Raw genomic sequence first — 25,405 nt, forward strand, 5'->3', positions numbered from 1 at the left:
GCCCGATACTGCGCACGCGCGTTTAGGCTTCTATCGCAGGAACGCCCTGCACTGCCTTAACCAAGCTCCCCTTGTTTTCTTAAGCGTTAACGCACGCCCGGTTTCGCACATGACGTAATTTCCTGGGCGTGGCTTATCCTGCGTGCCTCAGGACTCCTTTTTTCGGGTTGCCGGAGCAGAGTACTCGCTGCTCTCCATGCTGCGGCTCAGCGGGAAATGTATCGGTTACAGAAACAAGACAGAAGCAAAACTGGTGAGTCTTAAAAAGAACTACAATTATTTTGTTGTTATTATTTTAATTTAAACACGGTTTCAATGCTTTTGTTGCTTGAGGAAAGCAAAAAAAAAAAGTGTAAATAACAAGAGCCAACGGCCGAATCCTAAACAACAACTGCCGCCTAAACATGTAGGTGAATGAGGGTATGAGATAATATCTTATATATATTCATTCTCTAAATGATGGGAAACTTTGAAAACGTGTCTCCTACGTCATGTGGAGTAATTTGGGATTCAGATGACTGCGCTTACTGTAAGCATCATACGTAGTGGGCTTCTGTATGCTTTGTAGTAAACGGTATGTCCTGTAGGAAGCCGTTTGGGATTCAGCCTCCTAATCAGTACTGTAGGATGTGAAATAGTGTCTCCTGCACCTTACATAATGCACTATACCTCCAACAGGGAGCTATCGGACTGGCATAAAGTTGGCTTGATGTTGGACGTTCGATATTCGCTGATATGCGGAAATTAAGGGACCGTCTCTAAAGTGACATACGACATTGTTAAACACGTTTCTAACTTCAATAGCATTTGAACGGAATGACTTGCAGCCATATAACCAACTGGAAAGCGTTCGACTAGGTGTCGGGTATGACGCCTTTTAATAAACATCAAAAATCTAAAACGCGTGCGTTATAGCCGACACCTAGATGAAAACTTTACAGTTGGTTATATGACTGTAAGTCATTCCCTTCAAATGCGATTGAAGTTAGAAACGTGTCTAACAGTGTAGTATGTAACTTTAGAGACGGTCCCTTAATGACCAACGTCAAACCAACTTTATGCCAGTAGCTATTGGGTGTTTATCCCCTTACTCAATACATAATTGTGCTATATGGTGTGACTTAGTGTCTTCTGCACCCTACATAGTGCACTGTACCTCCAACAGTGAGCTATTGGGCGTTTATCCCCTTACTCAATACATAATTGTGCTATATGGTGTGACTTATTGTCTTCTGCACCCTACCTCCATCAGGAAGCACACTGGGATTCAGCTTACTATGTCTTATGTAAATACCCTATGTAGTGGGCTTCTGTATGCTTTGTAGTAAACTGTATATCCTGTGTGAGGCCGTTTGGGATTTCGTCCACTTGATTACTACAGAATTGTGCTCCGGTGTATGAAAAAGTGCCTTCCGAATCCTACGTAGTGCACTCTATGTTCAGTAAGGAATCATTTCATATTACTGATTCATCCAGTTCTCTAAGTGCACCATGCAGGATAGTGGCTTCTGTTGTTTATGTAATGCTCTATCAGTTCAGCTGGGAGCCATTTTGAGATCGATTCATTCAGGATTGATTCAAGGTTCTGATACACTCCGGGTTTTAGTGAGCGAACAGAGAAGTGTGAAGTTTTTTTTTTTTTTGCTTATACTTCTCGTCCTGAGTGTAGGTAAACGTTTGCAAATTGTATTGTGCTTATGGACGTATTCTCATTTGGTAATCACGATATAAACATTCCTCTATGCGTTCATTCCATTCACTGAATTACCGATTCACCACTGAACACTTTGGCTCTTGTTTAGTGCTGATCGTGATTACACCCTCGTTGACACTCACGGCATGAGTCGGGTACATCGGCGCAGGAAGGACCAATTCCCTGTGGGTTTTCATCAGACCAGACCACCTTCGTCCATTACTCTATGGTCCAGTTCTGATGCTCATGTTCCCATATTGTAGGCGCTTTCGGCGGTGGACAGGGGTCAACTTGGGCATTCTGACCGGTCTGCGGATACGCAGCAAACCGTGATGCTGAACAATTTCAGCAATTTGTACTACAGTAGCTCTTCTGTGGGATCGGGTCAGTCGGACTAGTCTTCTCTCCCCACGTGCATCGATGAGCCTTGGGCACCCATAACCGTGTCGCTGGTTCACCGGTTGTCCTTCATTGGACCACTTTTAGGAGGTACTAATCCCTGCATAATGGGAACACCCCACAAGACCTGCTGTTTTGGAGACGCTCTGACCCAGTCGTCTAGCCATCAAAATGTGTATTTTGTTAAAGTCACTCGGATCCTTACGCTTACCCATTTTTCCTGCTTCCAACACATCGACTTTGAGAACTGGCTGTTCACTTGCTGCCTAATATATCCCACCCCTTGACAGGTGCCACTGTAACGATAATCAGTGTTATTGGCTGATCAGTGTGTGTGTATATATACATTGAGTCTCTAGAGTTTACACAGAGTGGTGCGAAGACCAAAAAACACCTGTTCAGAGGAGAATGGCCAGACCGGTTCGAGCTCACAGGAAGGCTGCGGTAACTCAATGAACCCCCCTTTACAACCGTGGTGAGCGGAAAAGCATCTCCGAACGCACGGTATGCTGAAGCTTGACATGATTGGCTGCATCGGAGGTTGAAGTAGTTGCTGCCTGAAAAGGACAGGAAATGGAAAACACAATATTTTACGTATTAGTGATGCACGCTATGTGTCACAACGTGTATGTTTGCTGTGGTTTGACTAGCAACAAGGCACCGAGTGCTGCTTTGGTTTTAAATATTTTAGTTTAACGTTTGTACGAGTTATAAATAGTGAAATAGTTGTTTCATCGAGTAACAGACCTGTTAAAAGCTCGGACAGCTAACGCTAATGAACATATTTAGAAAAGGTGCATCGGGATGTTGTTCTAGCACAATATCAACACCGTATCATCATTTCGCCAAGCCCCGAGCCGAGTTTCCCAAAACAATCACGGCGTAAAGGACGTCGAGCGTCACGTCGAACAATCTACCAGTTAAGGTGGAAGTGTGTAATGCTTTCGGAAAACCGCGCCCTGATTGTGTTGCTGTGATTTTTATCTCCTGGTAAATACGTAGGAGCGGCGTGGAAGTCTGCAGCTTTTCTTAGCGTTCTGCCCACCCTACATGCTAATAACAGCGTGTTTAAAGTGTTCATTAAGGCTTTTAAGGACAGGGTTACACAAAGGTTAGTGACACTTCAACCGACCTAAATTCTTTACAGTAATCAGTAAAGATCTCCTGTTTTGCTACCAAGCGAGCTGACGCTAACGTGACGCTAACCGCTGTGTGTTAATACTAAAATCAGGGTTCGTACCAAGTGCTCCAAGCGCACGAGTTTGGCTTTTTAGAAAGGTAAGTACTGGAAAACCTTGAAAATTGCCATTTTCTATCTAGTGGTGCTTAAAAAGGGTTCGAATCATACAAAGTCAATAAATACGAAATCGCTAAGTAGCTTTAAAGTGTTCATTTTCGGTCGAGCACGAATACAATCCTTTCACTCAGAAATGTAAAGCAGGAAGTATGCTTCACTTTTGACGCGTAGCATAGGAACAGCGTACGGTACGCGCGACACAAAGCAGAGCGCGTGCGTGCCTACTTTTTACTCCAGAGTTTATTTATTTTTAATTTTTTGGATTAAAAAAAAAAAAAGACTTAATGTTTGAATGACATCTCTTGTGCAGGCCCCGGAAAACAAACGAAAACTAGTGCTTGAAAAGTCCTGTTGGTTTGTGCTTGGTGCTTGATGGTAAGCGAGTTCATTTCCAAATTCAGTCATTTATTCCTAATGATGTGTTCATCCTGCGTACTCTTGGGACAATTTCCATTCGCATGATTTCACTGCTCGAGGGAACAGTAGATGAAATATGTGGCACAGGGAATTAGTTGCCTGCCAACCGTATGATCGTTCATGAGTTTTTCCCCAATAGCCAGGTTCGTGTGTTTTCACTGATGTCTATATTTCTGTCAATTTGGTTCATTTCTGTAGAGTTGAATGATGAATCGGCGTCGTGATACTACTTAGTATCGAGATACTTCAGCCGGTATTGTATCGTGAGATGTCTACGGTATCGTGACAACCCTGGCTAGTTGTAACGTGGTATCGTTTCTACAGTAACCTGATCTACATAACCACGAGTCAAACGTGCGGTGTACTTCAACAAAGAAAACCCATGTAAATCGTTGCTATGGTGATGTTTGTTTAACGCTTATGGAAGGAGTCTCCAGTGTCGGTGCTTTTGTTCATTCCCTGCTGGATTTCACGATCCAAGCAAAACCAAGCAAGCGCCGCAATATTTGGAGGAGCTTGGAATTCTTCAAACTTACTTACGGCTTTTTCCGTAGATTTGGGGCAAGAAACGGTCGCCATCATTTACCGACAAACCGTGCACAACAATTTCGCCAATCCGGGTAGTTTTCCGCATGAGCGTGTTCGGGACAGAGGACTCTGCGCTTTCTGGTTTCTCAGTAACAAGACAAGCTGCATGGTTTCGTCTCATTCGTTTCAAGGAGAGACAAAAAGAATCTCTCTCTAATCACTCGATTAGAGGAACTCGTCTCGTGGATGTTTCACAACACTAAATGTGGTTTAAAAAGCATGACACGTTTTATTAATAAATTAAACATAGTAACATTTGGGGAAACTTCTGTAGAAGAGGAATTAAAATAAATAAATAAATAAAACACTTCAGGACATGCTTTGTGTTCGGCCGTATCACACCAAACTGTACTGGATTATCTTCCCGTATCGAGCACGCCGTGTCATGTGGTCTGTCGTCCTCGCGTCTGTTATCGTGATATCGTTACTTGTTCTTATAGACTAGGCGAGAACTGTATTATGTGCACACGTCTGCTGTAGATCTGGTCACGTTCTTACTCGGGTTTTCCAGACGCCGAGGCCAAATGACAAAACCGCAAGCAAGCCAAACAGGAAAAGAGGGATCGAGCGGAGTCGCTCGTAACATCAACACAAACGCAAGCCTCGTGATGTGTTCGTTATTATTATTTATTTAACAAAAAAAAATTTTGCATCGCGTCTCTCGGGCATGCTGGAGCAGGTGTGTGTGTGTGTGTGTGTGTGTGTGCTCATGATATTAGTGGAATGCATGAATCATTAATCAAACTGCACAGGAATAGTAGATTTTACCTCCGGCCACAAAATCCTTACTTGACCTATACACACACACACACACACACACACAAACATGACACAATGGTACGCTTCCTTGTGCCTTTTAAACAGTGAGATCACTCTCATGTTGATTTTGTGTTAACACAGTCCTACGTGTGCACACGGGTTTAGAATAACATCTCCCTGAAGAATAATGCCATAAGGTTATTGACCTCTGATTGTACACACACACACACACACACACACACACACACACACACGTAAATCCCCGCAGGGATGTGAAACTTCACTTAGGACATGATGATTCAGCTGCTTGTGCTTTTTACATGCAATAGATCAGACCTAATGTCCACCAGTCACATGAATTTCAGGAAATGATTTCGAATGAAGCCATAAATAAGACCTGGACCAATCAGAATCCAGTAGAACTTGGCGTCCTGGTTCATTTTCTGCTGGTCTCGGCTTCAGATACTCCACCCACAGCCCACAAATCATCTGATACTCGGGGCCTGTTTACACCGGGTCGTTTAGCTAAACGGATACGAATCCGATCTCCGCGAGACGCGAACGCGGATCTCTGCCGAGCTGAAATGGCCGCCGTCGTCGTTTTCCGCTCCGTTCGGGTTTACGAATGCAGTCGAAAAGAAGGCGAAAATGCTTGCTACGAGGCTTCCGCAACGAAACGAAGCACTTATTACGTGCAGCATTTTCGCTGTCGGAAAGTACTAAACTTTAAAACCCAGCGAGATACCCGGATGAAAGCTCCGGATCGACACTAGTGGGGAAATATAGCGCCGGCTTCTTTTTTCAGGACAGGACCGGGCTATCCGGTTTCGGATGGGGCGCCGGACCTTCGATCATCTTTGTGTCAGCCTGCAAAGCGATTTAATGAGGAGGCACACTCCTCTCCCTCAGGTTATAACGGTCGATAAGTTGTTTTCGCTTCTGGCGCGGATAAAGCGCGTGACGGACTTCCGTTTGGGAGGAGAAAAGCGCTGACGATCGCATTCAGACCTGCATGTTTTTCACACGGCTGTGGTCGGTTGTTTGCGATGTCACTCAAACGGCCTCTTCTTCCAAGTAGTTAATACCCATCAAAGCGGGTAGGGTTTTAAACCTCGTCTAAAAACGGTCAAAACCTTGTGACCTACCGAGTCGCAACTATTTTTCGGCAAGGGTATCTGTAGCGTAGTGGTCAACACGCTCACCTCACCCGCGAGAGGTCCCCGAAACCAGCCGCAAACGTGTGGTTACTTGTAGAGAAGTAGTGGCTCAGTGGTTTCCGATCAGAAAGTTGGGATTCAAGCCTCACTGTTGCCAAACTTTCACCGTTGGGCACTCGAGCAAGGCCCTTGACCCTTTCTGCTCCCGGGGCACCATATCACGGCTGGCTCAGTGGATAAAAACATCGGACTACCAATCAGAAGGTTGTGATCCTACAAATTCGTCTAGTTTAAAAAAAAAAAAAAAATGTTGAAAAAAGAAAAACGCGGCAAAATCGAAACATTTCGACCGGAACAATCGCAAAAATAAAAGCTCCTGTGAAATTCTGTACGGCCTGATGATACTACTGGACCTTCACAATCCTTCATTTATCAGCACTGGGGGAACGGCTGTGAATGGACTTTACGCTGACGCACACACAGGTAGGTTTGATTTACAGGCCACCGTTCTGTTTAGTTTCCCAGTGTATGTGTAACGTGTGTGTGTGTGTGTGTGTGTGTCGTTGCATCATTCTATCTGAAGATGAGTGACAGAATGACGAGTGGAAGAACATGGGAAGCAGAATGAGTCTGTAGGATGTTACCTGTATGTTTAACATTTAAGGTTTGTTCAACTTGTGGGTTAAGGAAGCAGCAGGTAGGGACATGGTGTCCTTGGAGAATCGTAGTCCAAAAACAGATCAGACAACAGGCCCTTTGTTTGTGTGGGAAATAGTGTGTGAAGGAGGTGAAGAAGTGTGTGTCTGTTGTGTGTTCCTTGGACCTAAAGTACAGAAACGAGAGAATAATAAGCATCAGTGTTAATATTTAATGATATTCAAGAGAATTCATTGATGATTATCTTGAATGAGTTGAGCCACACACACACACACACACACACACACACACACACACACACACGCTGTATTGGGTCCATTGTAAACATGTTGCTCGCCAGAAGGTCCAGTAGTTTGTGTGACGGAAAAAGACCCAGTGTTTACAGCGTTCATCAGACTGTCTGTGGGCGGAGTGTCTGACGCTGACATGAAGAAGACAGATGGACAGGAATGTCCTCAAACACAGCGGCTCCTTTCACTGTAGTGTGAAGACTTCTGTTCTGGGTGGCTCTTTACTTGACTTCAGGTGCACAAAAAGAGGTCCTTTGGTTGTAAAGAATAATTGGAAGATGGTGTGTGTGTGTGAGAGAGAGACAGACGGACGGACGGATAAGGAAAGTCTTAAGTACTCTGAATGTGTGTGTCCATGAGGTGGGCTGCGCTAGCCTGGTGTTACCGCATGACTCAGGAAGCCGCTTCACAGTGGATAAGTGGTCGAACGAGGCGGACAGGCGGAGAGGGAGAGACCGAGGTAGGCTGAGGCAGAGAGGGTGTGAGAGAGGCAGAAATGGAGAGACGGAAAGATAGACAGACAGACAGATGGAGCTGGGCAGAAAATGATGGAAAATGGAGAGAAAGAGATGGACAAAGAAAGATAGAGAGGCACACAGATGGACAAGAGAAGAGACGAACACACACACTCTTGTTATTCCTTACACACACTGAAAGCTGAGCTTTATCAACACACACACACACACACACACACACACACACACACACACACACACACATGTATACTGTTACCAGTAAAACACACTGAACTGTGTGGAATTGAATTGAACGAAGAAGCATAGTGAGGTGGAACATGGGAACATTTGTAGGGCTTAGAGCGAGAGAGAGAGCGAGAGAGAGCGTGTGTGTGTGTGTGTGCGCGCCTGTTTACTAGATACCCACCCCAAATAGTGTGATTAGCCTGCAGTTGTGCTGGGAAAGGAGCCGCCCAAAGACCGATTACACACACACACACACACACACACACACACACACACACACACAGATGGATACAGAAGAGCACGTGAATGAAAGAGAGAGAAGAGACTTTGTGAAGATCATATCTTTCTCACGCTCTCTCTCTCTCTCTCACACACACACACACACACACACACACACACACACACACGCACAATGTCCCATTTATTTGATGGGATTTGAAAAGAAATGCTCGAGAAATAGGTGTTTATTTTGTGCAAATAAAATGTAACAGCACACAGTTCCTCCACTGGTCCCTCCATGTTAGCAGCATTAGCATTGTGAGGTAAAACATGCCTATAATTCCAGTCAGAATGACTGTGTGTGTGTGTGTGTGTGTGTGTGTGTGTGTGTGTATAATGATTGTACAGGAGTTGGCGTAGAGACGTCATTCTGTCTGCGCTGAGTCACTTTTCCTGACCCCCATGATCTCACACACTCCCACACACATACAGTGAAAGAGATTTCACTCCGTCTGTGAAATCTCACTTCCTCTCTCGCCCCCCCCCCCCCCAACATCGCTCATTTTTTCTTCCTAACTCCATCCTCCGCACTATTCTTTTTCTCCCTTCACTTTAGTTTCTTCTTCTTTTCCCGCCTGACTTCAACCGTAACGTGGAAAAGCATTTATTCGAATGAAATCTCAAACGTGTTATTTGGTGAAATGAACTGACTTTTGTAGGTGTTTCCAGCGTTCTTTCACACACACACACACACACACACAAAAAATGGTAAGAATAATGGTGAAAAACAGCATGGAAAAACGCAAGAGGGTAAAATTGGGTGGGAGGGACGGGTTCAATCACAGAGACGCTAGGCAATCGGGGACGTGGTAGCTCGCTGGTTAAGAGGTTGGACTACTGTTCAGAAAGTCGAGCGTTCAATCCCGGCACCACCGAGCTGCCACTGCTAGGCTCTTAACCCTCAACTGCTCAGATATATAAACGAGATCAGTGTAATTGGCGCTTCTGTGAGATCGTGTATGTGGAAGTGTGTTGCATCATGAGCAGAGCAGTAGAGGTTGATGTAGAGGTTGGCTTCCCGTGTCTCTACGGAAGCTCATTCTTGCCCCACCCATCCCCGGTTGGTGGCTGATTGGAGAGCGATAACATGTTTTCAAAACATATTTGGTTCATCACAAGCTAATTATGCATACATGATCGAATCCGATTTATTTTGTGTGTGTAATAATTCCAAACTTTATCCACAAGAACAAATTTACACTTGTGTTTGGTTTTTTTTGAGCAGTCGATGATGACAGCGTGGGAGTGCTACCCCTCCCCGAACCCCTTTATAGACCTGCTGAGGCATTGTTTTTGGCGGCTTTTTCGACACCCTTTGTTTCTCCTGACCTTCGTCTTTTACGATCATCTTCTGGAACGGCTTTTTCCTCGTTTTCGCCCCGTTATTGAATAGGGCCGTGTGCGTCTCTGTTTAGTAACTCGCTTAATCGAAATGACTCACGTCTTCCGTCTACTGTTGACGACCAAAAAGATGTGTTTCGTGTTTTTACAGCCGTGCGTCCATCGCTGTGTTCGCGATGGCCTGTGTTCATCACGCCTGATCTTTTCCTCCAGGCAGTCCAGCACGGAAAAGCATTCATTTAGAGGAAGCAGTGTACTTGAATGGGCGCACACACATACACAATTTGTCTGGGATGATTCAGACTGTGGGCAGCTGTGAGTAATTTAGCCACTTCAATCTGGCATCCACATTGCAGGGCAGAAATAGCTGCATGTGTAACTGTCTTTACGCGTTCCAGTTAATGGCTAGTTATCCGTCATCTGAATTGCTTCCGAGAGCCGACCGAGACTTTGAAAAGCTGCAACCGTTTATAGTCTTTCAGAACAGGAGGAGGAGGAGCTTAACCGTCCATCAAACGAGGGGGGCGGGTAGTAAAACGGGTCTTCCTTAGCGATGCTTTTGTGTCGCTTCGAGCCATAAAATCCCGATGAATCCGTTTCAGGGTTCTGTTTGAGGTTGTAATACACGAGGGAGTTTGGCGTGGTCGTGAACGTGAGTTCCAAACCTTAGTCTCGTCTGCTTTTTACATTAAAACGTTTACATGGACAACGATAATCCGATACGAACCCGATTAAGACGATACTCTGAATAAGAAACTAGCATGTAAACAGCGGTTTCTGCTGACCTTAATCCGATTAAAGTCGTACTCGAAGTAAACACAAATGGAATCAAGACGTGTGGAGTATTCCAGTTTTAGTCGCGTTATCGACGTGTATTACAGACACCTTCATCACACTATTAACGTCGTGTGGGAGTTTCCACCGCATCTTGCGACAGGACACGTGCACACACGGCAGCGCGCGACCGTTTGACGGCAAACGAGAGAGCACGGCTGCGTCCCAAACCGCGTACTTGCCTACTATACAGTAGGACAAATATGTCTATTTGCACGTACAGCATGACAAATAATTACCTGCACTTGAAGCGTTCGTAAAACTAAAAATAAAGACACCCAAAACTGTATACGGTTCCATAACGAAGACCAACTGTATGTCGATACGTGAAATTCCGGAGGGGACGTCGGACGGCGTGGCGCGGGGACGTAATGACGTGCGCCGTTAATCGCTCTATGTTCTATAACGTGTAAAACCTGAACATGAAAGGAATATTCTAAAAGCGACTCGTGTAAACACCTGAATCAGAATATTATACGTCTCATCCAGAATAAGGTCGATCACGCAGTCCGTGTCACATGGTGCTATACAGCCCCAGACTGTTTATATTGGTATTGCATGGGTATGCATAGTTAAACACAAGTATAATCCAGCCTTGAGCATAATGTGACAGAAAACTGACATAAAATGGAAGAAGAAGAAAAAAGACCTCCGATTGCTGCTGCTTGTTTTTAAAGGAACGCCTCACTATGAGAAATGTTAAACGAATTCCCACTAGTTCCGCCCACCATTCATTGTCGTGCGGGGAGTGTGTACATGCATGTATGCAGGAGCACCGCTAAGGGAGGGTGTGGTAGCAACACTCTAATTAGTTGAAGCCTCAGGTTTAACGGCATAGCTGTTAACGCTAAATTGGGTTCCCGGGAATGCATTGTGGGTGGGGAAGGGGGGGGGCACAGTGCTGTTCCGAATTACATACCAACTGACGCGCATACACACGTGTGTCTTTACTTCATGCTCAACCTTTACAGCCTCTTTTACAGTCTTTCCCATATACCTCCTCCACACACACACACTCCACTGTGCTTCCTTTCAGTGTTTGTGTTCCTTCTGACTTTATCTGAAGTTGAATTTCAGTCCTGAGAAAGGATTGAAAAGCATGCAAAGTGTGTTTCCTGGGAAAGCAGATAAATCAGTCTTGATAGGAAACGATGCTTTATTGAGGCTGGTTAATTAACCATATAAGTTTAATGACTGTATGGTTACTGTAATAATAGTCAGAGGGCTACGCCATGACCCGTGCCCTTTCACACACCCAACACACACCTGTGTCCATGACTAACCGACATGTACATCATGCGGGCCTCATGTAACTCTGACTTACTTATAGGAGCGCATGACCTCTGTTTACAGGCTTATAACACTCATATGGCAGGTATTTATTTTTTAAATTTTTTTATCAGTCAAATTGGGTGTTCGTGTTAAACCTCAAGCACACAATGATGCGTATCATGATCACGCCTTATTTAGCATTCGAGACCGTGAATATCACCACCTGACACCTAAAGTAGTGATGTAACGTTGCATTTATCGACCGTAAACATATCCCCTTAAGGTCCCTATTTGTATGTCTGCTATTCTTATAACTTGGCCCTGTTGTAAACAGGCTATCCGTTTCCCCAGATTTAAATAGATGAAACGTGGTGTGTAATTGACGGTAAAGTGAGTGGAGTGGCCTCCATAATGGACGTGTTGCCGGATAACGAAATAAACAATAGCAGCGTGTGTCGGTAGCATCTGGATAATGGGAACGCATGCTTTTAGTCTCATTAGCAAGGGTTTTGTGTGTGTGTGTGGGGGGGGGTTCTTTCTTAATTTGACAGACGCTATTATCCGAGGTGACTTAAAAATGACCAGTTCAGACATGGTGCCTAAGAAGGAACATGGAACTGGAGTCGATAAGAAGTGCCGCGAGACTAAAAGCCCTTTTATGTGGGAATTGAGTGATCGATAACGATGAAGTCTGTTGGGATATTGGGACAAGACGTTTAACGTCTACCGGAAATTCGGCGTATAAATAAGTTCGTTCGTTCAACATCTAACATGGAATTTCCCAGCATGCCAAAATGATTTAATCTGCACTCGGGATAACCTCTTGCCATCAGACCGGCTGGCACAAATAGACCCGATGAAAGCCAAACCCCACGCTCACGGTCGCTCAGACATCAACCATATCTTCCCTGAAGTCACATGTGGATGATTTTTTCCCTCGGAGATCTGGCAACTCTGCAGCATCACACACCCATATCAGTAAAGAAAGAAACAAAGAAATATACACCCATTCGAGAAATATTCGAGGGATATAGCTTCACCTTTTGTGTGCATATCAGCCATCCTTGCCCTCTCTATTAAAGATACTGTTTAAGCACCACAAGATCCTGAAGATGCTGGTGTTTTTTGGTCCAGCGCTTTACACCGTGTCTCGTTCACCCGTTCACACTCACACAGCAATGGTGGCAGAGCTGCCATGCAAGGCGCTAACGTGCCATCGGGAGCAACTCGGGGTTCGGTGTCTCGCCCAAGGACACCTCGGCACGTGGAGACACGTGGGCCGGGAATCGAACCGCCTACACTACGATTAGTGGACGACCCGCTCTACCACCTGAATCAAAGCCGCCCCAAATGATCCCTCTTTTAAAAACATTTTGCAGATTCTGCTGGGCATATGTAAACTGATGGCCGCAACAGTACGTTAGGCGTAATAGGATCACATGGTATAGGAGCGTGCAGAAGGATACTGGTGGGCACAGACACCGGTGTCTGTCCACATGGTAGCGGCCTGACACCGGTATCTGTATCCACGTGTTCTTGCAAAAACATTCACACCATGATATTCAATTCATTGTATTTAAAGACCTCAATTCACAACTCTCTCTCTCTCTCTCTCTCTCTCTCTCTCTCTCTCTCTCTCTCGCTCTCAGGTAAACCATCATGATTCCCGTAACCGAGTTGCGTTATTTTGCCGAGACACAGCCGGCGTACCGGATCCTGAAGCCATGGTGGGACGTTTTCACCGACTACATTTCCATCGTCATGCTGATGATCGCCGTGTTCGGGGGCACACTGCAGGTCTGCCTTTCTATCCATCAATCCCTTTTTCTCTCTGTTTCAGGCGTGCTTGTTTTTAGAGTGGATTTTTATGCACGGGAAATGAATGAAAGCGCACTGCCATGTCTCTGGGTGTCTTCCTGCTCGTTCACGCCCATTCGAACCACGTGATGGCTTGTTGATGAGCTGGGTGAGCTTGAGCAGCAGAAGTTATTCCACAGCCCTGATCTAAACTTGTGTGTGTGTGTGTGTGTGTGTGTGTGTGTGTGTGTGTATATATATATATATGTATATATGTATGTGTGTGTGTGTGTGTGTGTGTGTGTGAGAGAGAGAAAGAAAGAAATAAAGAGAGAGAGATTTCGTGCACTTTTGGTCTCGGATAAGCCAGGACATGATGATCCTGGCCTGTCTTCCCAACCTTAAGACTCAAATCAGCTCCCCACTGGGCGTCTGAAAGTAATTACCCTCTCTAGACTGCACATCATCATACAGTTTCCTTTTAGATTTTTACCAGCTACAAGGCCAAGCTTACTTTAGGGCTGGGGTCTTCTCATTCATTTGCACTGTACCATAATAACCGTTCGGCAGTACATTTGCCTAAGCTTCTTGCCTTTTATATTGTTCAGCAGCACGATTTCTCACTTCTTTAGCAATAGGGTCAACACCATTAGAACCCCAGTGGACTCGAGGAACGGGAGAGGTAATAACCGCTCTAACACACTCCTCTTTTGGCTTTAGGTGACCCAAGACAAGATGATCTGCCTGCCATGCAAGTGGGTGGTAGATGGACGCTGCGAGCCACTAAACACCAGCAGCACCGTCCCTCGGCCGGAGCCGCGCGGCATCCAGTACGAGCTGGACCGGCACCAGTACAACTACGTGGACGCCGTGTGCTACGAGCACAAACTGCACTGGTTCGCCAAGTACTTCCCGTACCTGGTGCTGCTTCACACGCTGGTGTTACTGGCATGCAGCAACTTTTGGTTCAAGTTCCCGCGCACCAGCTCTAAGCTCGAGCATTTCGTCTCCATCCTGCTCAAGTGCTTCGACTCGCCGTGGACCACGCGCGCCTTATCCGAGACGGTGGCCGAAGAAAACGACCCCAAGGCGGCGGGCAAAAACGACGATCTGAACGACGCGAACGAGAAGAAGAAGGCGTCGAGCGTGAGCGATCAGGACGTGGAGGCCAGCATACCCATGCTGCAGCGCACCAAGTCACGCATCGAACAAGGCATCGTCGATCGCTCGGAGACCGGAGTACTGGACAAGAAAGAGGGAGAGCAGGCCAAGGCACTTTTTGAGAAGGTGTGTGTGTGTGTCTGAAGCAACCACTAAGAATTGTTTTCGTCCTTCAGTTCTGTAAACGATTGATAAACGAGGCCCAGTGTCACAAACCAAGTAGTGAGTGAACTATATATATGTGTGTTTTTTATATTAAATGCCTAGGGAGGGGACCTATAAGGGCACTTTGCATGCAGGTCTACCGGGGTTCATCTCACATTTATCATCTTTATCAGGCGTGTATGAGTGTGTAGCGCCCATACACAGCACTCGATGGTGCAAAATGTGTACAGCTTACAGGGACATGTGATCCGTTTCAGCTCTAAAGCAGGACGAAGAGAAACTGCTGAGTGAATCATGCATACTAGATCATGTCCCTGTATCTGTCCTCTATTTCACCTATTCAGCAATGTAACCAATATCCATCAAGGGCACTAAACACTTGGATTCCTTTATTGCTGACAAGTCAGAGCAGAATAGAAATTTTTTATCCCCCCCCCCTTATAGCTTGGAGTTATTTATTCTCTGAATAAATGAGAGGAAATTCTTTCTCACATCTTTGGACAATGGTACATGAAGGCATGTTCCGCCTGTCCTTGCCCTGATGCCCCAGAGGGATTTGCATACCACCATGTTCAAATTAGGACTTTATTTTTGGAGAGGAAGTTTCTTGTCATATCAGAAATGATTTAAGTCGAGATCCGACTGGGTGATTATCCGTGGCGAGGAGATTAAGCACCGGAAACGTTATTCGACGGTTTCAACCAGATCGCCTTCTTTTAACGGCGCGTTCGAGTCCTCCTGGGATGTTCGTGTTTACGAGTTGGGAAGTTGGAATTACGTCGTCACGTGCGTTCAAGTCACTTCAAAATTACAGCGAGGTTGTGTTTGTTTGTTTTTTTTTTTTTTCTTTTTCTAGAAAATGAAAAGCAAAGAATGCGCATCAGGTGTGTTTTTCATTTTTATTTTTTTTGTTGTTGTTTCTATAGTAACACCTTGCACAGAGCCTCGTGTGGTGGACTTGTGTAATTGCTGATACGATGATGCTTTCTGTGAGATGTTTATTTAGCGTGTTTGAAAGGAGCCTTCGGTAAAAAGTCCCGAAAAATTCAAGATGATGGGGTTTTTTTTTTTGTTTGTTTTTTTTCGTTCCTGGTTGCTTAGTAACAGGACAACTTGCAATGTAACCATACATGGATTAAAAAGTGTGAAATCCAAATTCAGCAGAATTTCTGCCCCGTGTAACTTCTCTTCCGCGCTTCCGAGCAGGTAAAGAAGTTCCGCATCCACGTGGAGGAGGGTGACATCGTCTACCGCCTCTACATCCGCCAGACCATCATCAAAGTCATCAAGTTCGTTCTGATCATCAGCTACACGGCGTACTACGTGCAGTTCATCACGTTTGACATCAAGTGCAAAGTAGACATCGAAAGGCTCACGGGCTACCGGATGTACTACTGCGCACACCCACTGGCCACCCTGTTCAAGATCCTGGCCTGGTTCTACATCTCGCTGGTCATCATCTACGGCCTGATCTGCATGTACACGCTGTGCTGGATGCTGGGCCGCTCGCTCAAGCTCTACTCGTTCGAGTCGATCCGCGAGGAGAGCAGCTACAGCGACATCCCCGACGTCAAGAACGACTTCGCCTTCATGCTGCACATGATCGACCAGTACGACCCGCTGTACTCGAAGCGCTTCGCCGTCTTTCTGTCCGAGGTGAGCGAGAACAAGCTGCGCCAGCTCAACCTTAACAACGAGTGGACGCTGGAGAAGCTTCGGCAGAGGATCACCAAGAATTCACAAGACAAGCTGGAGCTGCATCTGTTCATGCTCAGCGGCATTCCAGACACCGTGTTCGACCTGCTAGAGCTTGAGGTAGGCGACGAGGCAAAATTTTCACACCACGATAACTGCCTTCATGTTTTGTCACGGTATGCAGTAATGTATTTAGTACTCCGTCTGTTTAACTGAAAAGGAAGTTCACCAGCCATCTCGGACGGGGATTAGCTTTATTATATGTCTTGGCTTTTACATGGAATTCGTTTACTTGCGATCAGTTGATGTTAACCTACCCCAGATGTACCTGACCATCTCTGATCCATTTTCTCTGATCTCTCTGAACTTGAGCCTTTCTGTTTATTCCTCAGGTGCTGAAATTGGAGCTGATCCCAGACGTCACCATTCCACCCATCATCGCCCAGCTGGCCAGTCTGAGGGAGCTGTGGCTGTACCATACACCAGCCAAGATCGAGGCTCCTGCTCTGGCCTTTCTACGCGAGAACCTCAAATCGCTGCACATCAAGTTCACGGACATCAAGGAGATTCCGCTATGGATCTACAGCCTGAAGAACCTGAGCGAGCTCCACCTCACTGGCAACCTGAGCGCCGAAAATAACCGTTACATCGTGATCGACGGTCTCCGGGAGCTCAAGAGGCTCAAGGTGCTACGGCTGAAGAGCAACCTCACCAAGCTGCCTCAAGTAAGATGCTTTTTATTTATTTATTTATTTATTTATTTATTTTTGCAGCTGAGGTGTTTCGAAGTGAAATGAACGGGTTGTAAAGCCAAACTTAATTCCATAATTTTAATGCAGTGTTTGATCTTGCCGAATCTCCTTTCAGGTTTATGGATTCTCGGATGTTTTCTGCATCTATACGATAACATAACGATAGATTAAACCTATGGTAATATTGTAATCCTCTCTCTAGGTGGTGACAGATGTGGGCGTGCATCTGCAGAAGCTCTCCATCAATAACGAGGGCACCAAGCTGATGGTGCTCAACAGTCTGAAAAAGATGGTGAACCTGACGGAGCTGGAGCTGGTGCGTTGCGACCTGGAGCGCATCCCCCATTCCATTTTCAGCCTCCACAACCTACAGGTACGTCTTCACCTAGTCCCAGCCTGGGTGCACTCCTCTGTACCGTACACAACTATTGGAACGGTGCCTGCATATGATTCGGCGATCCAGCGTTTTCGATGCGCTTCCAGGCATCGGTTTCATGTTGAAATAAACTTTTGAATATAATGACGACAATTTCTCCCCTCCCCCCCTTTTAAACAAATACTGGATTCATGGCATCCCATCTGTCTTGTTACATGCTATGCACCATTTTCAAAATTTTACCCTAAAGCATTCTAGAAGCCTAGAAAAGTGTGGAATTGAATGTCCCTCATATCCAGACTTTGGAAAAGTATGTAAATTCGGGAGATGTTTTGGAAAATGTCAGACGAAGACAGAAAAATACAAAGGTTCTAAATATGCACCATTACGATATTTATTATCAGTATCAGCACTGGTGTTCTACTCTAACATGGTTTTCCAACATGAGGGATTCCCAAGCAATATTTTTCCACCATCACACCTGAACCAACCAACCAATCAGGAGCCTAATACCTGGTACAAATGGGCTCAGAGGTGGGAATGTTAACTGTTTCCAGGTCACTGAGGTCTGGATTGGGAAATAAAAGCATTAGGCTAAATGTCCTGTACAGTTTTGGGGGTTTTTGTTGTATTAGCTTGATCCATAGTGCTCAGGATTCTCCATTGAAATATAGGTAGGAAAGAATAATGATTACACTGAAAAGAATAATTAGAAAAATGTACCTTTGTAAAATATCAGCAACAATTTGCTTTCGCTATTTATAGTCCCCATCTGAAAGTACTGGAACGGCAAGGGCAATTCATTCGTTTCTGATGTAGACTGAAAGCGTTTGGGTTTGAGACGAATGGAGAAGAAAAGATAGTTATCTAAATAAACTACATAAATGTTACTTAAAAGACCTCTCTTAAACACCTCTCTTTTAAAGAAGTAGACCTCTTTATTGGACTTGCATACCTCTTTCATGCACTTATGCCAGACTTTGTAAAGTAAGATTGCAAAACGTCTCATAATGCAATAACCCCAGGCCTAAAAGCCAACCGAAAACAAGAAGTATTGAGAACAACCCTTCCATGGTGCTCGAATATAAATCAGTTTAAATCGCATTAGATCCATGTGCAGACCGAGATCAAAAGCCACCACGCCCGCACCCATATACGGCACACCTACGGTATTATATACGACTGTGTTAAGTTCAATGTATACACATGAATTAATTTGTCGTAAAACATGTGAAGGGGAAAAACAACCATCCTAGCAACGTCATGATCCTTTTCTGGTCAGCAGGAGAGATTTGTTTTAGTCACCGGACCCGCGGAATCGCTCTGCGCTTCCAGGTTTGTGATGGATTTCTTTTTTTTCTTCTGCAGGAGATCGACCTGAAGGACAACAATCTAAAGACAATCGAGGAGATCATCAGCTTCCAGCACCTGCACCGGCTGGTGTGTCTGAAGCTCTGGTACAATCAGATCGCCTACATCCCCATCCAGATCGGCACGCTCACCAACCTCGAGCGACTCTACCTGAACCGCAACAAGATCGACAAGATCCCCAGCCAGCTGTTCTTCTGCCGCAAGCTACGCTTCCTCGACCTGAGCTACAACAACCTGAACGGTATCCACCCCGACATCGGACTGCTGCAGAACCTGCAGTACTTTGCTGTTACTGCAAACAGGGTGAGGGACACACACACACACACACACACACACACACACACACACACACACACAAAACAGTATCAAGAAAAACAGGTGCATCTCAAAAAAATTAGAATATCGTGAAATTCCATACTTTTAATTCAAAAAGTGGAACGTTCATATATCCTAGATTCACGACACATAAAGTGAAATATTTCAAGCCTACGACTTGCAGCTCATGGAATTTAAGAATTTTTTAAAAATCCACCATCTTAAAATATTAGAATAAAGAATTTACAATACAGAAATGTCGACCTGAGAAGAGCTCTAATCAGCTGATCCCCCTCATGGGGGACGAACTCTCAGCGGATTTCGTCTACAAATGTAAGTCGCTTGTTATCGTTGTTGTAGCTCTCAAATGATTACTTATGTCAGCTAGCTAACTTTTTTTTTTTTTTTTTTGGACATACGATTTGTTTGAGACTTACAACTTTTCAGTGTTTAATGATTTTAAACAATCCACTATCAAGCCTATGATCCTGCTTGAAGTACCACGACGGAATCCAACCTAAAAAAAAAAAAATAATGTCAAAGATATCGGTCCTGCCTGTTGTTGGTAAATGCCGTCGGTGACTTTTTACAAGGCATGAGTACATAGTCATGTCACTGGAAATTGAGTCATCGGCGTCCCAAAGTTTAGTGAGCCAGGTTCTTTTCCGGTGCCTGAAGTTGTGTACACAATATACTGATTCATGACCTAGGGAGCTGATTAAGACGCACCCATGGTGTGCTGTTCTAGGAAAATAAGCAGTGACTGAGTAGTGTTGTGCAACCCAGAACAAAATGGCGTTACTGTTACAACTTTGAAGTTGGTTCTTTTCCGACATCTAAACTAAATCGCACCTATCTCTCTTATATGTTTTTCGTTCTTAAATATATTTTTTAATCGGCTTAAATCGTGTACGTTTTTATCACGCGGCTCTCTGTGAACGACCTGTACGGACAGAAACAATAATATACAGTCTCAGGCAAAGAATATGCGGAAGACTGGTTGTAAATCAAAGATGGCTTTAAAATAATGAAATTAAAACGTTTCTACATGAAAACGGTCATAAATGAAACAAACTCGATTTTTTAAAAAAAAAATGTAAATAAAATCCTAGGTACATTTTGTGCAGGTTTATAAGGAAATTAGCTGGTATGATTTACTTAGCATGTTGTAGAATCTGCCGCAGTTCTTTTGGAGACTGTCGCACTTGCTTCTTTTTTGCTTTTCTTTTTTTTTTCCTCTCAGCAGCCTTCATTACGTTTTTTGTTTGAGAAGTGGTGTAATACGTGACGTTGCATCCTTTGCTGACGTGCAAACATTTTTTTGGAACGTTGAGTTTTGTTGTTGGAAAAGAAATGTTTGCCAGCATGTCAGGAAGCTGGGGTCAGAGCGCAGGGTCAGCCATGATACAGCGCCCCCTGGAGCAGAGAGGGTTTAAGGGCCTTGCTCAAGGGCCCAACAGTGGCAGCTTGGCACTGCTGGAGCTTGAACCCCCGACCTTCTGATCAGTAACCCCGAGCCTTAACTGCAAAGCCACCACATGCCCCCCACATATCACACATGAATCTCGAGTGAGTGAGTAAACTTGATTTTAACTGACACTGGGGGTGGGGCACAGTGGCTTAGTAGTTCGCACGTTTGCCTTGCACCTCTGGGGTTGGGGGCTCGAATCCCGCCTCTCCCCATGTGCACGGAGCTTGCATGTTCTCCCTGTGCTTCGGATGTTTCCTCTGGATACTCTGGTTTCCTCCCGAGTGAGAGAGATGCGTCGCAGGCGGATTGGCATCTCTAAAATTGTCCATTGTGCGAGTGTGATTGTGCCCGGTGATGTTCTCTGGGATAGGCTCCAGGCTCCCCATGATCCTGTGTAGGATGAACGGTAGAGAAAATGGATGGATGGATAGATTAACTGACACCCTGTAAGCCCCACCCCATTCCTCGGTCTTAAATTAGTAATCTCTTGTCCCATGATTTTCCCGCTTCAAAGGTGCAAAGGTACAGGGCCATTAATGAGTTCATTAATGTGAAATAAATTCTCCATCAAATACACGTTTGAGACGTTAGCAAACGTTAGACACGTTTATCGTTAACGTCAGGTTATGCATAAATACCTGCAGCCATGCCGATAGGGCTGCTGTTTACTGGATTTGCGAGGGTGGTCCAGTTTGAGGGGGTGGTCCAGGATGCTGGAAACAGCGGGTGGTTGTGTCTGGAAATGTGTGTTGCTGAAAATAGCATTTTTATGAGACCTGACTGAGCATGCTTAAAAGAATGCATCCACACACACTATCTTGCTTGTCCTCCTTATTACCAGACTGTGGTACAAACAGGCTGTGTAATTATTTATTTACAACCTCAATTCCAAAAAAAAGAAAAAGTTGGGACTGTGTAAAATGTCAATAAAAACACAATGCAAATCCCATAAACTCCTGTGTTCTTCACAATAGAACATAGAAAACGTGTCAAATGTTTAAACTGAGGGAATGTACCGTTTTAAGCAAAAAAAAAAGGCAATTTGAATTTGATGGCCGAAACACGTCTCAAAAAAGTTGGGACGGGAACAACAAACGGCTGGAGAAGTAAGCGTTGGTGAAAAACAGCTGGAGGTTGATTGGCCGCAGCGTCAACTGGACATTTTACACAGCGTCCCAATTTTTTGAATTGGGGTTGTATTTATTTCCACAAACTATAGTCTTCTTTTCTTGGCAGTATCGCTGCCTTGTTTCAGTAATGCTCCACACAGCGGAGAAGGATCCTCACCAAGTATCTGCTGATCTTCGCATTGGAAAGTCACAAATTTTAGGGGGAGAAATGAGCAAGAAGACTTGAAGGACAAGAAGGCGTCTGTAGTTGCCTCTTGGGAGCAATGTCGTACAATTAAACTTTACGAAATCAACCCTGTCGTTGGTAGAAAACGTCGTTTCTACTTGCCAGATGCCGAATAGGCCACTCAAGACTCTTATCCTCCTTTTTGCCCCTTATGCCAAAGTCCAGTATCTTTTGAGGCATATTTTAATGGACGGTGATGGTTTCAACTCCTCTAGGATGTTTCTTCAGGACCATGTTGCAACGCAGAACCACGTAAAGTGCAAATACAAAACCGTTTAAGACAATAAAGACGAGTACAAGACAATAAATATACAGATCAGGAAATCGGCGTGGATGCTTCTGTTCCTTCTGCCAGATGGCAGGATACTAGTGGCCTTGTGGACGCAGCTGCTGTATGAGGTGTCGATGGTGGGTAGGGAGACTCCAATGATCTTTTCAGCAGTCCTCACAATGTGCTGCAGGGGCTCGTGGTCGTAGATCATCCTCCACCATCCCGCTTTGAGATCCAGAGTGTATTACAGGAACACTGGACATGAGGCAGGAATGTACCCGAGATGGGATGCTGGTCCATCACAGGGCTAAATCCACACACATTCACAATCTCCTTCGCACCTAGGGGCAGTTCAGAGTGGCCGATCTGCCTTCCAGCACATTTCTGTGAGACCCATGCCGACATTGAGCCAACGCCATGATTTATTTTCTAAATATGTATCCATCACCATTTACCATTTTCTATTTGTTTGTGTTTGTCATATTGGAATTGCGATTAATTACAAAATGAATGCTTGGACTTGGACAGAAACAAGATGAACGCTCGGAGTTGTTTGTTAGAGGAGAGAGCATTTAAAAAAAAAAAAAAATTTTTATGAGACCTCACACAGCACGCCTAAAATACCGTGTTTTTTTTTTTTTTTTGTATGGAAACGTGCACACGACCATAACACCTTTCACTGCTTTGCCGATGTTTATCATGCAGTTAGTACTGTAGAATATTACCAGACCTGACTGCCTTTACGCATCTTGTTCAGAAGCTCCTCGATTTAACATCAGAGTATGCTAGTACAAATTAGCACGCAAAAATACACAGAGCAGTTTCCCCTCGCAGTAATAAATAAATAAATAAAAATCCATCGATGATCATGCAATGACATCAAGGCACGATCATCCATGGATTTTTATTTATTTATAGTAGAATAATTGTCTGTTTTTAACTGCTTTTCTTTCTGTGCTCTCTCAGATCGAGACATTACCGCCTGAGCTGTTCCAGTGCAAGAAGCTTCGGACGCTGAACCTGGGGAACAACTGCCTGACCGCACTGCCATCGCGTTTCGGAGAGCTCACGTCTCTGACCCAGCTGGAGCTGCGCGGTAATCGGCTAGAAGGCCTGCCGGTGGAGCTGGGCGAGTGCCGCATGCTGAAACGCTCGGGCCTGGTGGTGGAGGAAGAGCTCTTCAAAACACTTTCTCAAGAAGTCAAGGAGCAGCTGTGGAGAGCTGACAAGGAGCAAGTCTGAGACTGAAAGACAAGGGATGAGAAGAGAGCGAGAAGAGAGCGAGAAGGGAGGCTGCGAGAAACTCTCTTATTTTAATGTTGTTTTTTTAGTGTTTTTTTTTTTTATATATATATATTTAGTGGAATACAAGGTTGATCCTTGCACAAAGCCAAGAAGAGAGGAATGAGGAAGTGGAATTATGGAATGAAAGTGGGACAGGACTAGTCCTGTGTACACACACACACACACACACACACACACACACACACACACACACACAGGCCAGTACATGCAAACTATAAGCTAAGCTGCATGCAAACTCCGTGCTAAATCACATAAAGACTTAAAGCTTGATGGAAAGGAGACACACACAGATGCAAAACCAAATGACTCAAACACACTCCGCCCCCGAACGTAATGAAGGACTTTTGTTTATATACGTGCTCGAGACGTAGTCGAGCGGTCACCAAAAACGAAAAGGAGGGACGATGTAGTGTTCTAACGTCAGCGTCTCTGTCGTCAAGACAACTGTCCCGCACTATCATTGCCTTAACTCCTTAGAACAAGGATCTATCTGAGGATTTTATTTTGCCAAAAAAAATAAAGTGGACAAATGCAAACTGAAGTGTTTGTATGAGACAGTTATGTGCATTAATGTTTTGTTTGAGCATTAACAGTTATTTTATTTTTGTTTAAACAGTCTTTGTTATGTCCCTAGGATTATGCTAATAAATGATTCTAGACACGATTCTCACCGTCATTTGAGTTCGGGTCAGTAAGACATTTTGCACAAAACCACAACGTACCTGCACATCACACGCGCACACACGTATACTCTTCATACTTTTTAACGGTGAGTGAAAACCGAAACATACACACCCTTCCTTACTGGAGGCGGGGGAGACGAAGAACATACCTTTAGCTGAAGTCATTCTCAAAACGAACCACACACATTAAACCAGTGCAATGTCGGTCTGTGAATAAAAATCACACCGTTCACAGCTAACACGCACTCGCACACTGTGTGGCTTGACACAAAGGGTGTCTTGTTTATTAGACAAAATTCCTTTCAAGAGATGGTCAAAGATCAGATATTTACATATCCACCACTAGAGAAGAAGCAGAAAGGAAAGACCTAGATCTCAGATTAGACCTTAACTGCCTTTTTTTTTTTTAAATAAAATTTTTAAACTAGTTCCATTTTCAAAGTAATTATACACTCACTGTCCACTTTATTAGGAACACCTGTAGACCTGTACGTTCGATCACTTGACAGCAGTGCAATACATTCAATCATGCAGATGCAGGTCAAAGAGCTTGTGTTAATGTTCACATCAAACATCAGAATAGGGAACAAATGTGATGTCGGTGATTTGACTATGGTGACTATCCTTGTCGGTAACCGATAGTTTGAGTACTTCAGATTGTGCTGCTCTCCTAGGAATTTTCACTCAACACATTCTCTAGAGTTTACACAGAATGATAGAAAAAAAAAACAGAAAGGTCAGAGGAGAATGGCCAGACTGGTTCAAGCTGAAGCAGAGCAGCATCTCTGAGCCCACAACACACTGAACCTTGAGGTGGATGGGCTACAAGAGCAGAACCTGCCTTGAGGTTCAGTGTGTTCTGAGATGCGCTCCTGCTCACCGTGGTTATCGTACTGTATCCCTCCCGTCAGCGTGAACCAGTCTGGCTATTTTCCTCTTACCTCTCAGTGACTGTCAGTCACGAAGAGGATCTTTTTTCCCTCAATCGGATGTTTGATGTGAA

The 25,405-nt window shown here is 44.7% G+C and overlaps 1 protein-coding gene across 2 annotated transcripts; it reads left to right on the forward strand.

Moving 5' to 3' along the window:
• The first annotated feature begins 106 nt into the window (after positions 1-106).
• lrrc8aa (leucine rich repeat containing 8 VRAC subunit Aa) lies at positions 107-24,383 on the forward strand. Of its 2 annotated transcripts, none has more exons than XM_017493193.3 (8): positions 107-253; positions 13,334-13,481; positions 14,202-14,768; positions 16,014-16,622; positions 16,895-17,227; positions 17,457-17,627; positions 18,999-19,304; positions 23,381-24,383. In XM_017493193.3, the coding sequence occupies exons 2-8, from the start codon at positions 13,344-13,346 to the stop codon at positions 23,654-23,656; spliced, it is 2,400 nt and encodes a 799-aa protein (XP_017348682.1). In that variant the 5' UTR covers positions 107-253; positions 13,334-13,343; the 3' UTR covers positions 23,657-24,383. The 2 variants fall into 2 exon arrangements, with proteins under 2 accessions (XP_017348682.1, XP_017348683.1); XM_017493194.3 differs by lacking the exon at positions 107-253 and adding an exon at positions 5,396-6,793.
• The last annotated feature ends 1,022 nt before the right edge of the window (positions 24,384-25,405 follow it).

The sequence above is a fragment of the Ictalurus punctatus genome, chromosome 18 (genome assembly GCF_001660625.3).
Source record: "Ictalurus punctatus breed USDA103 chromosome 18, Coco_2.0, whole genome shotgun sequence".
In the NCBI taxonomy this organism is placed as follows: Eukaryota; Metazoa; Chordata; class Actinopteri; order Siluriformes; family Ictaluridae; genus Ictalurus; species Ictalurus punctatus.

Bases quoted from the DNA above. Each gene is read 5' to 3' on its own strand.
- lrrc8aa (XM_017493193.3), top strand. From the start codon at position 13,344: ATGATTCCCGTAACCGAGTTGCGTTATTTTGCCGAGACACAGCCGGCG. The intron at 14,769-16,013 runs GTGTGTGTGTGT...GCTTCCGAGCAG, and splicing joins CCAAGGCACTTTTTGAGAAG to GTAAAGAAGTTCCGCATCCA. The intron at 19,305-23,380 runs GTGAGGGACACA...GTGCTCTCTCAG, and splicing joins TTGCTGTTACTGCAAACAGG to ATCGAGACATTACCGCCTGA.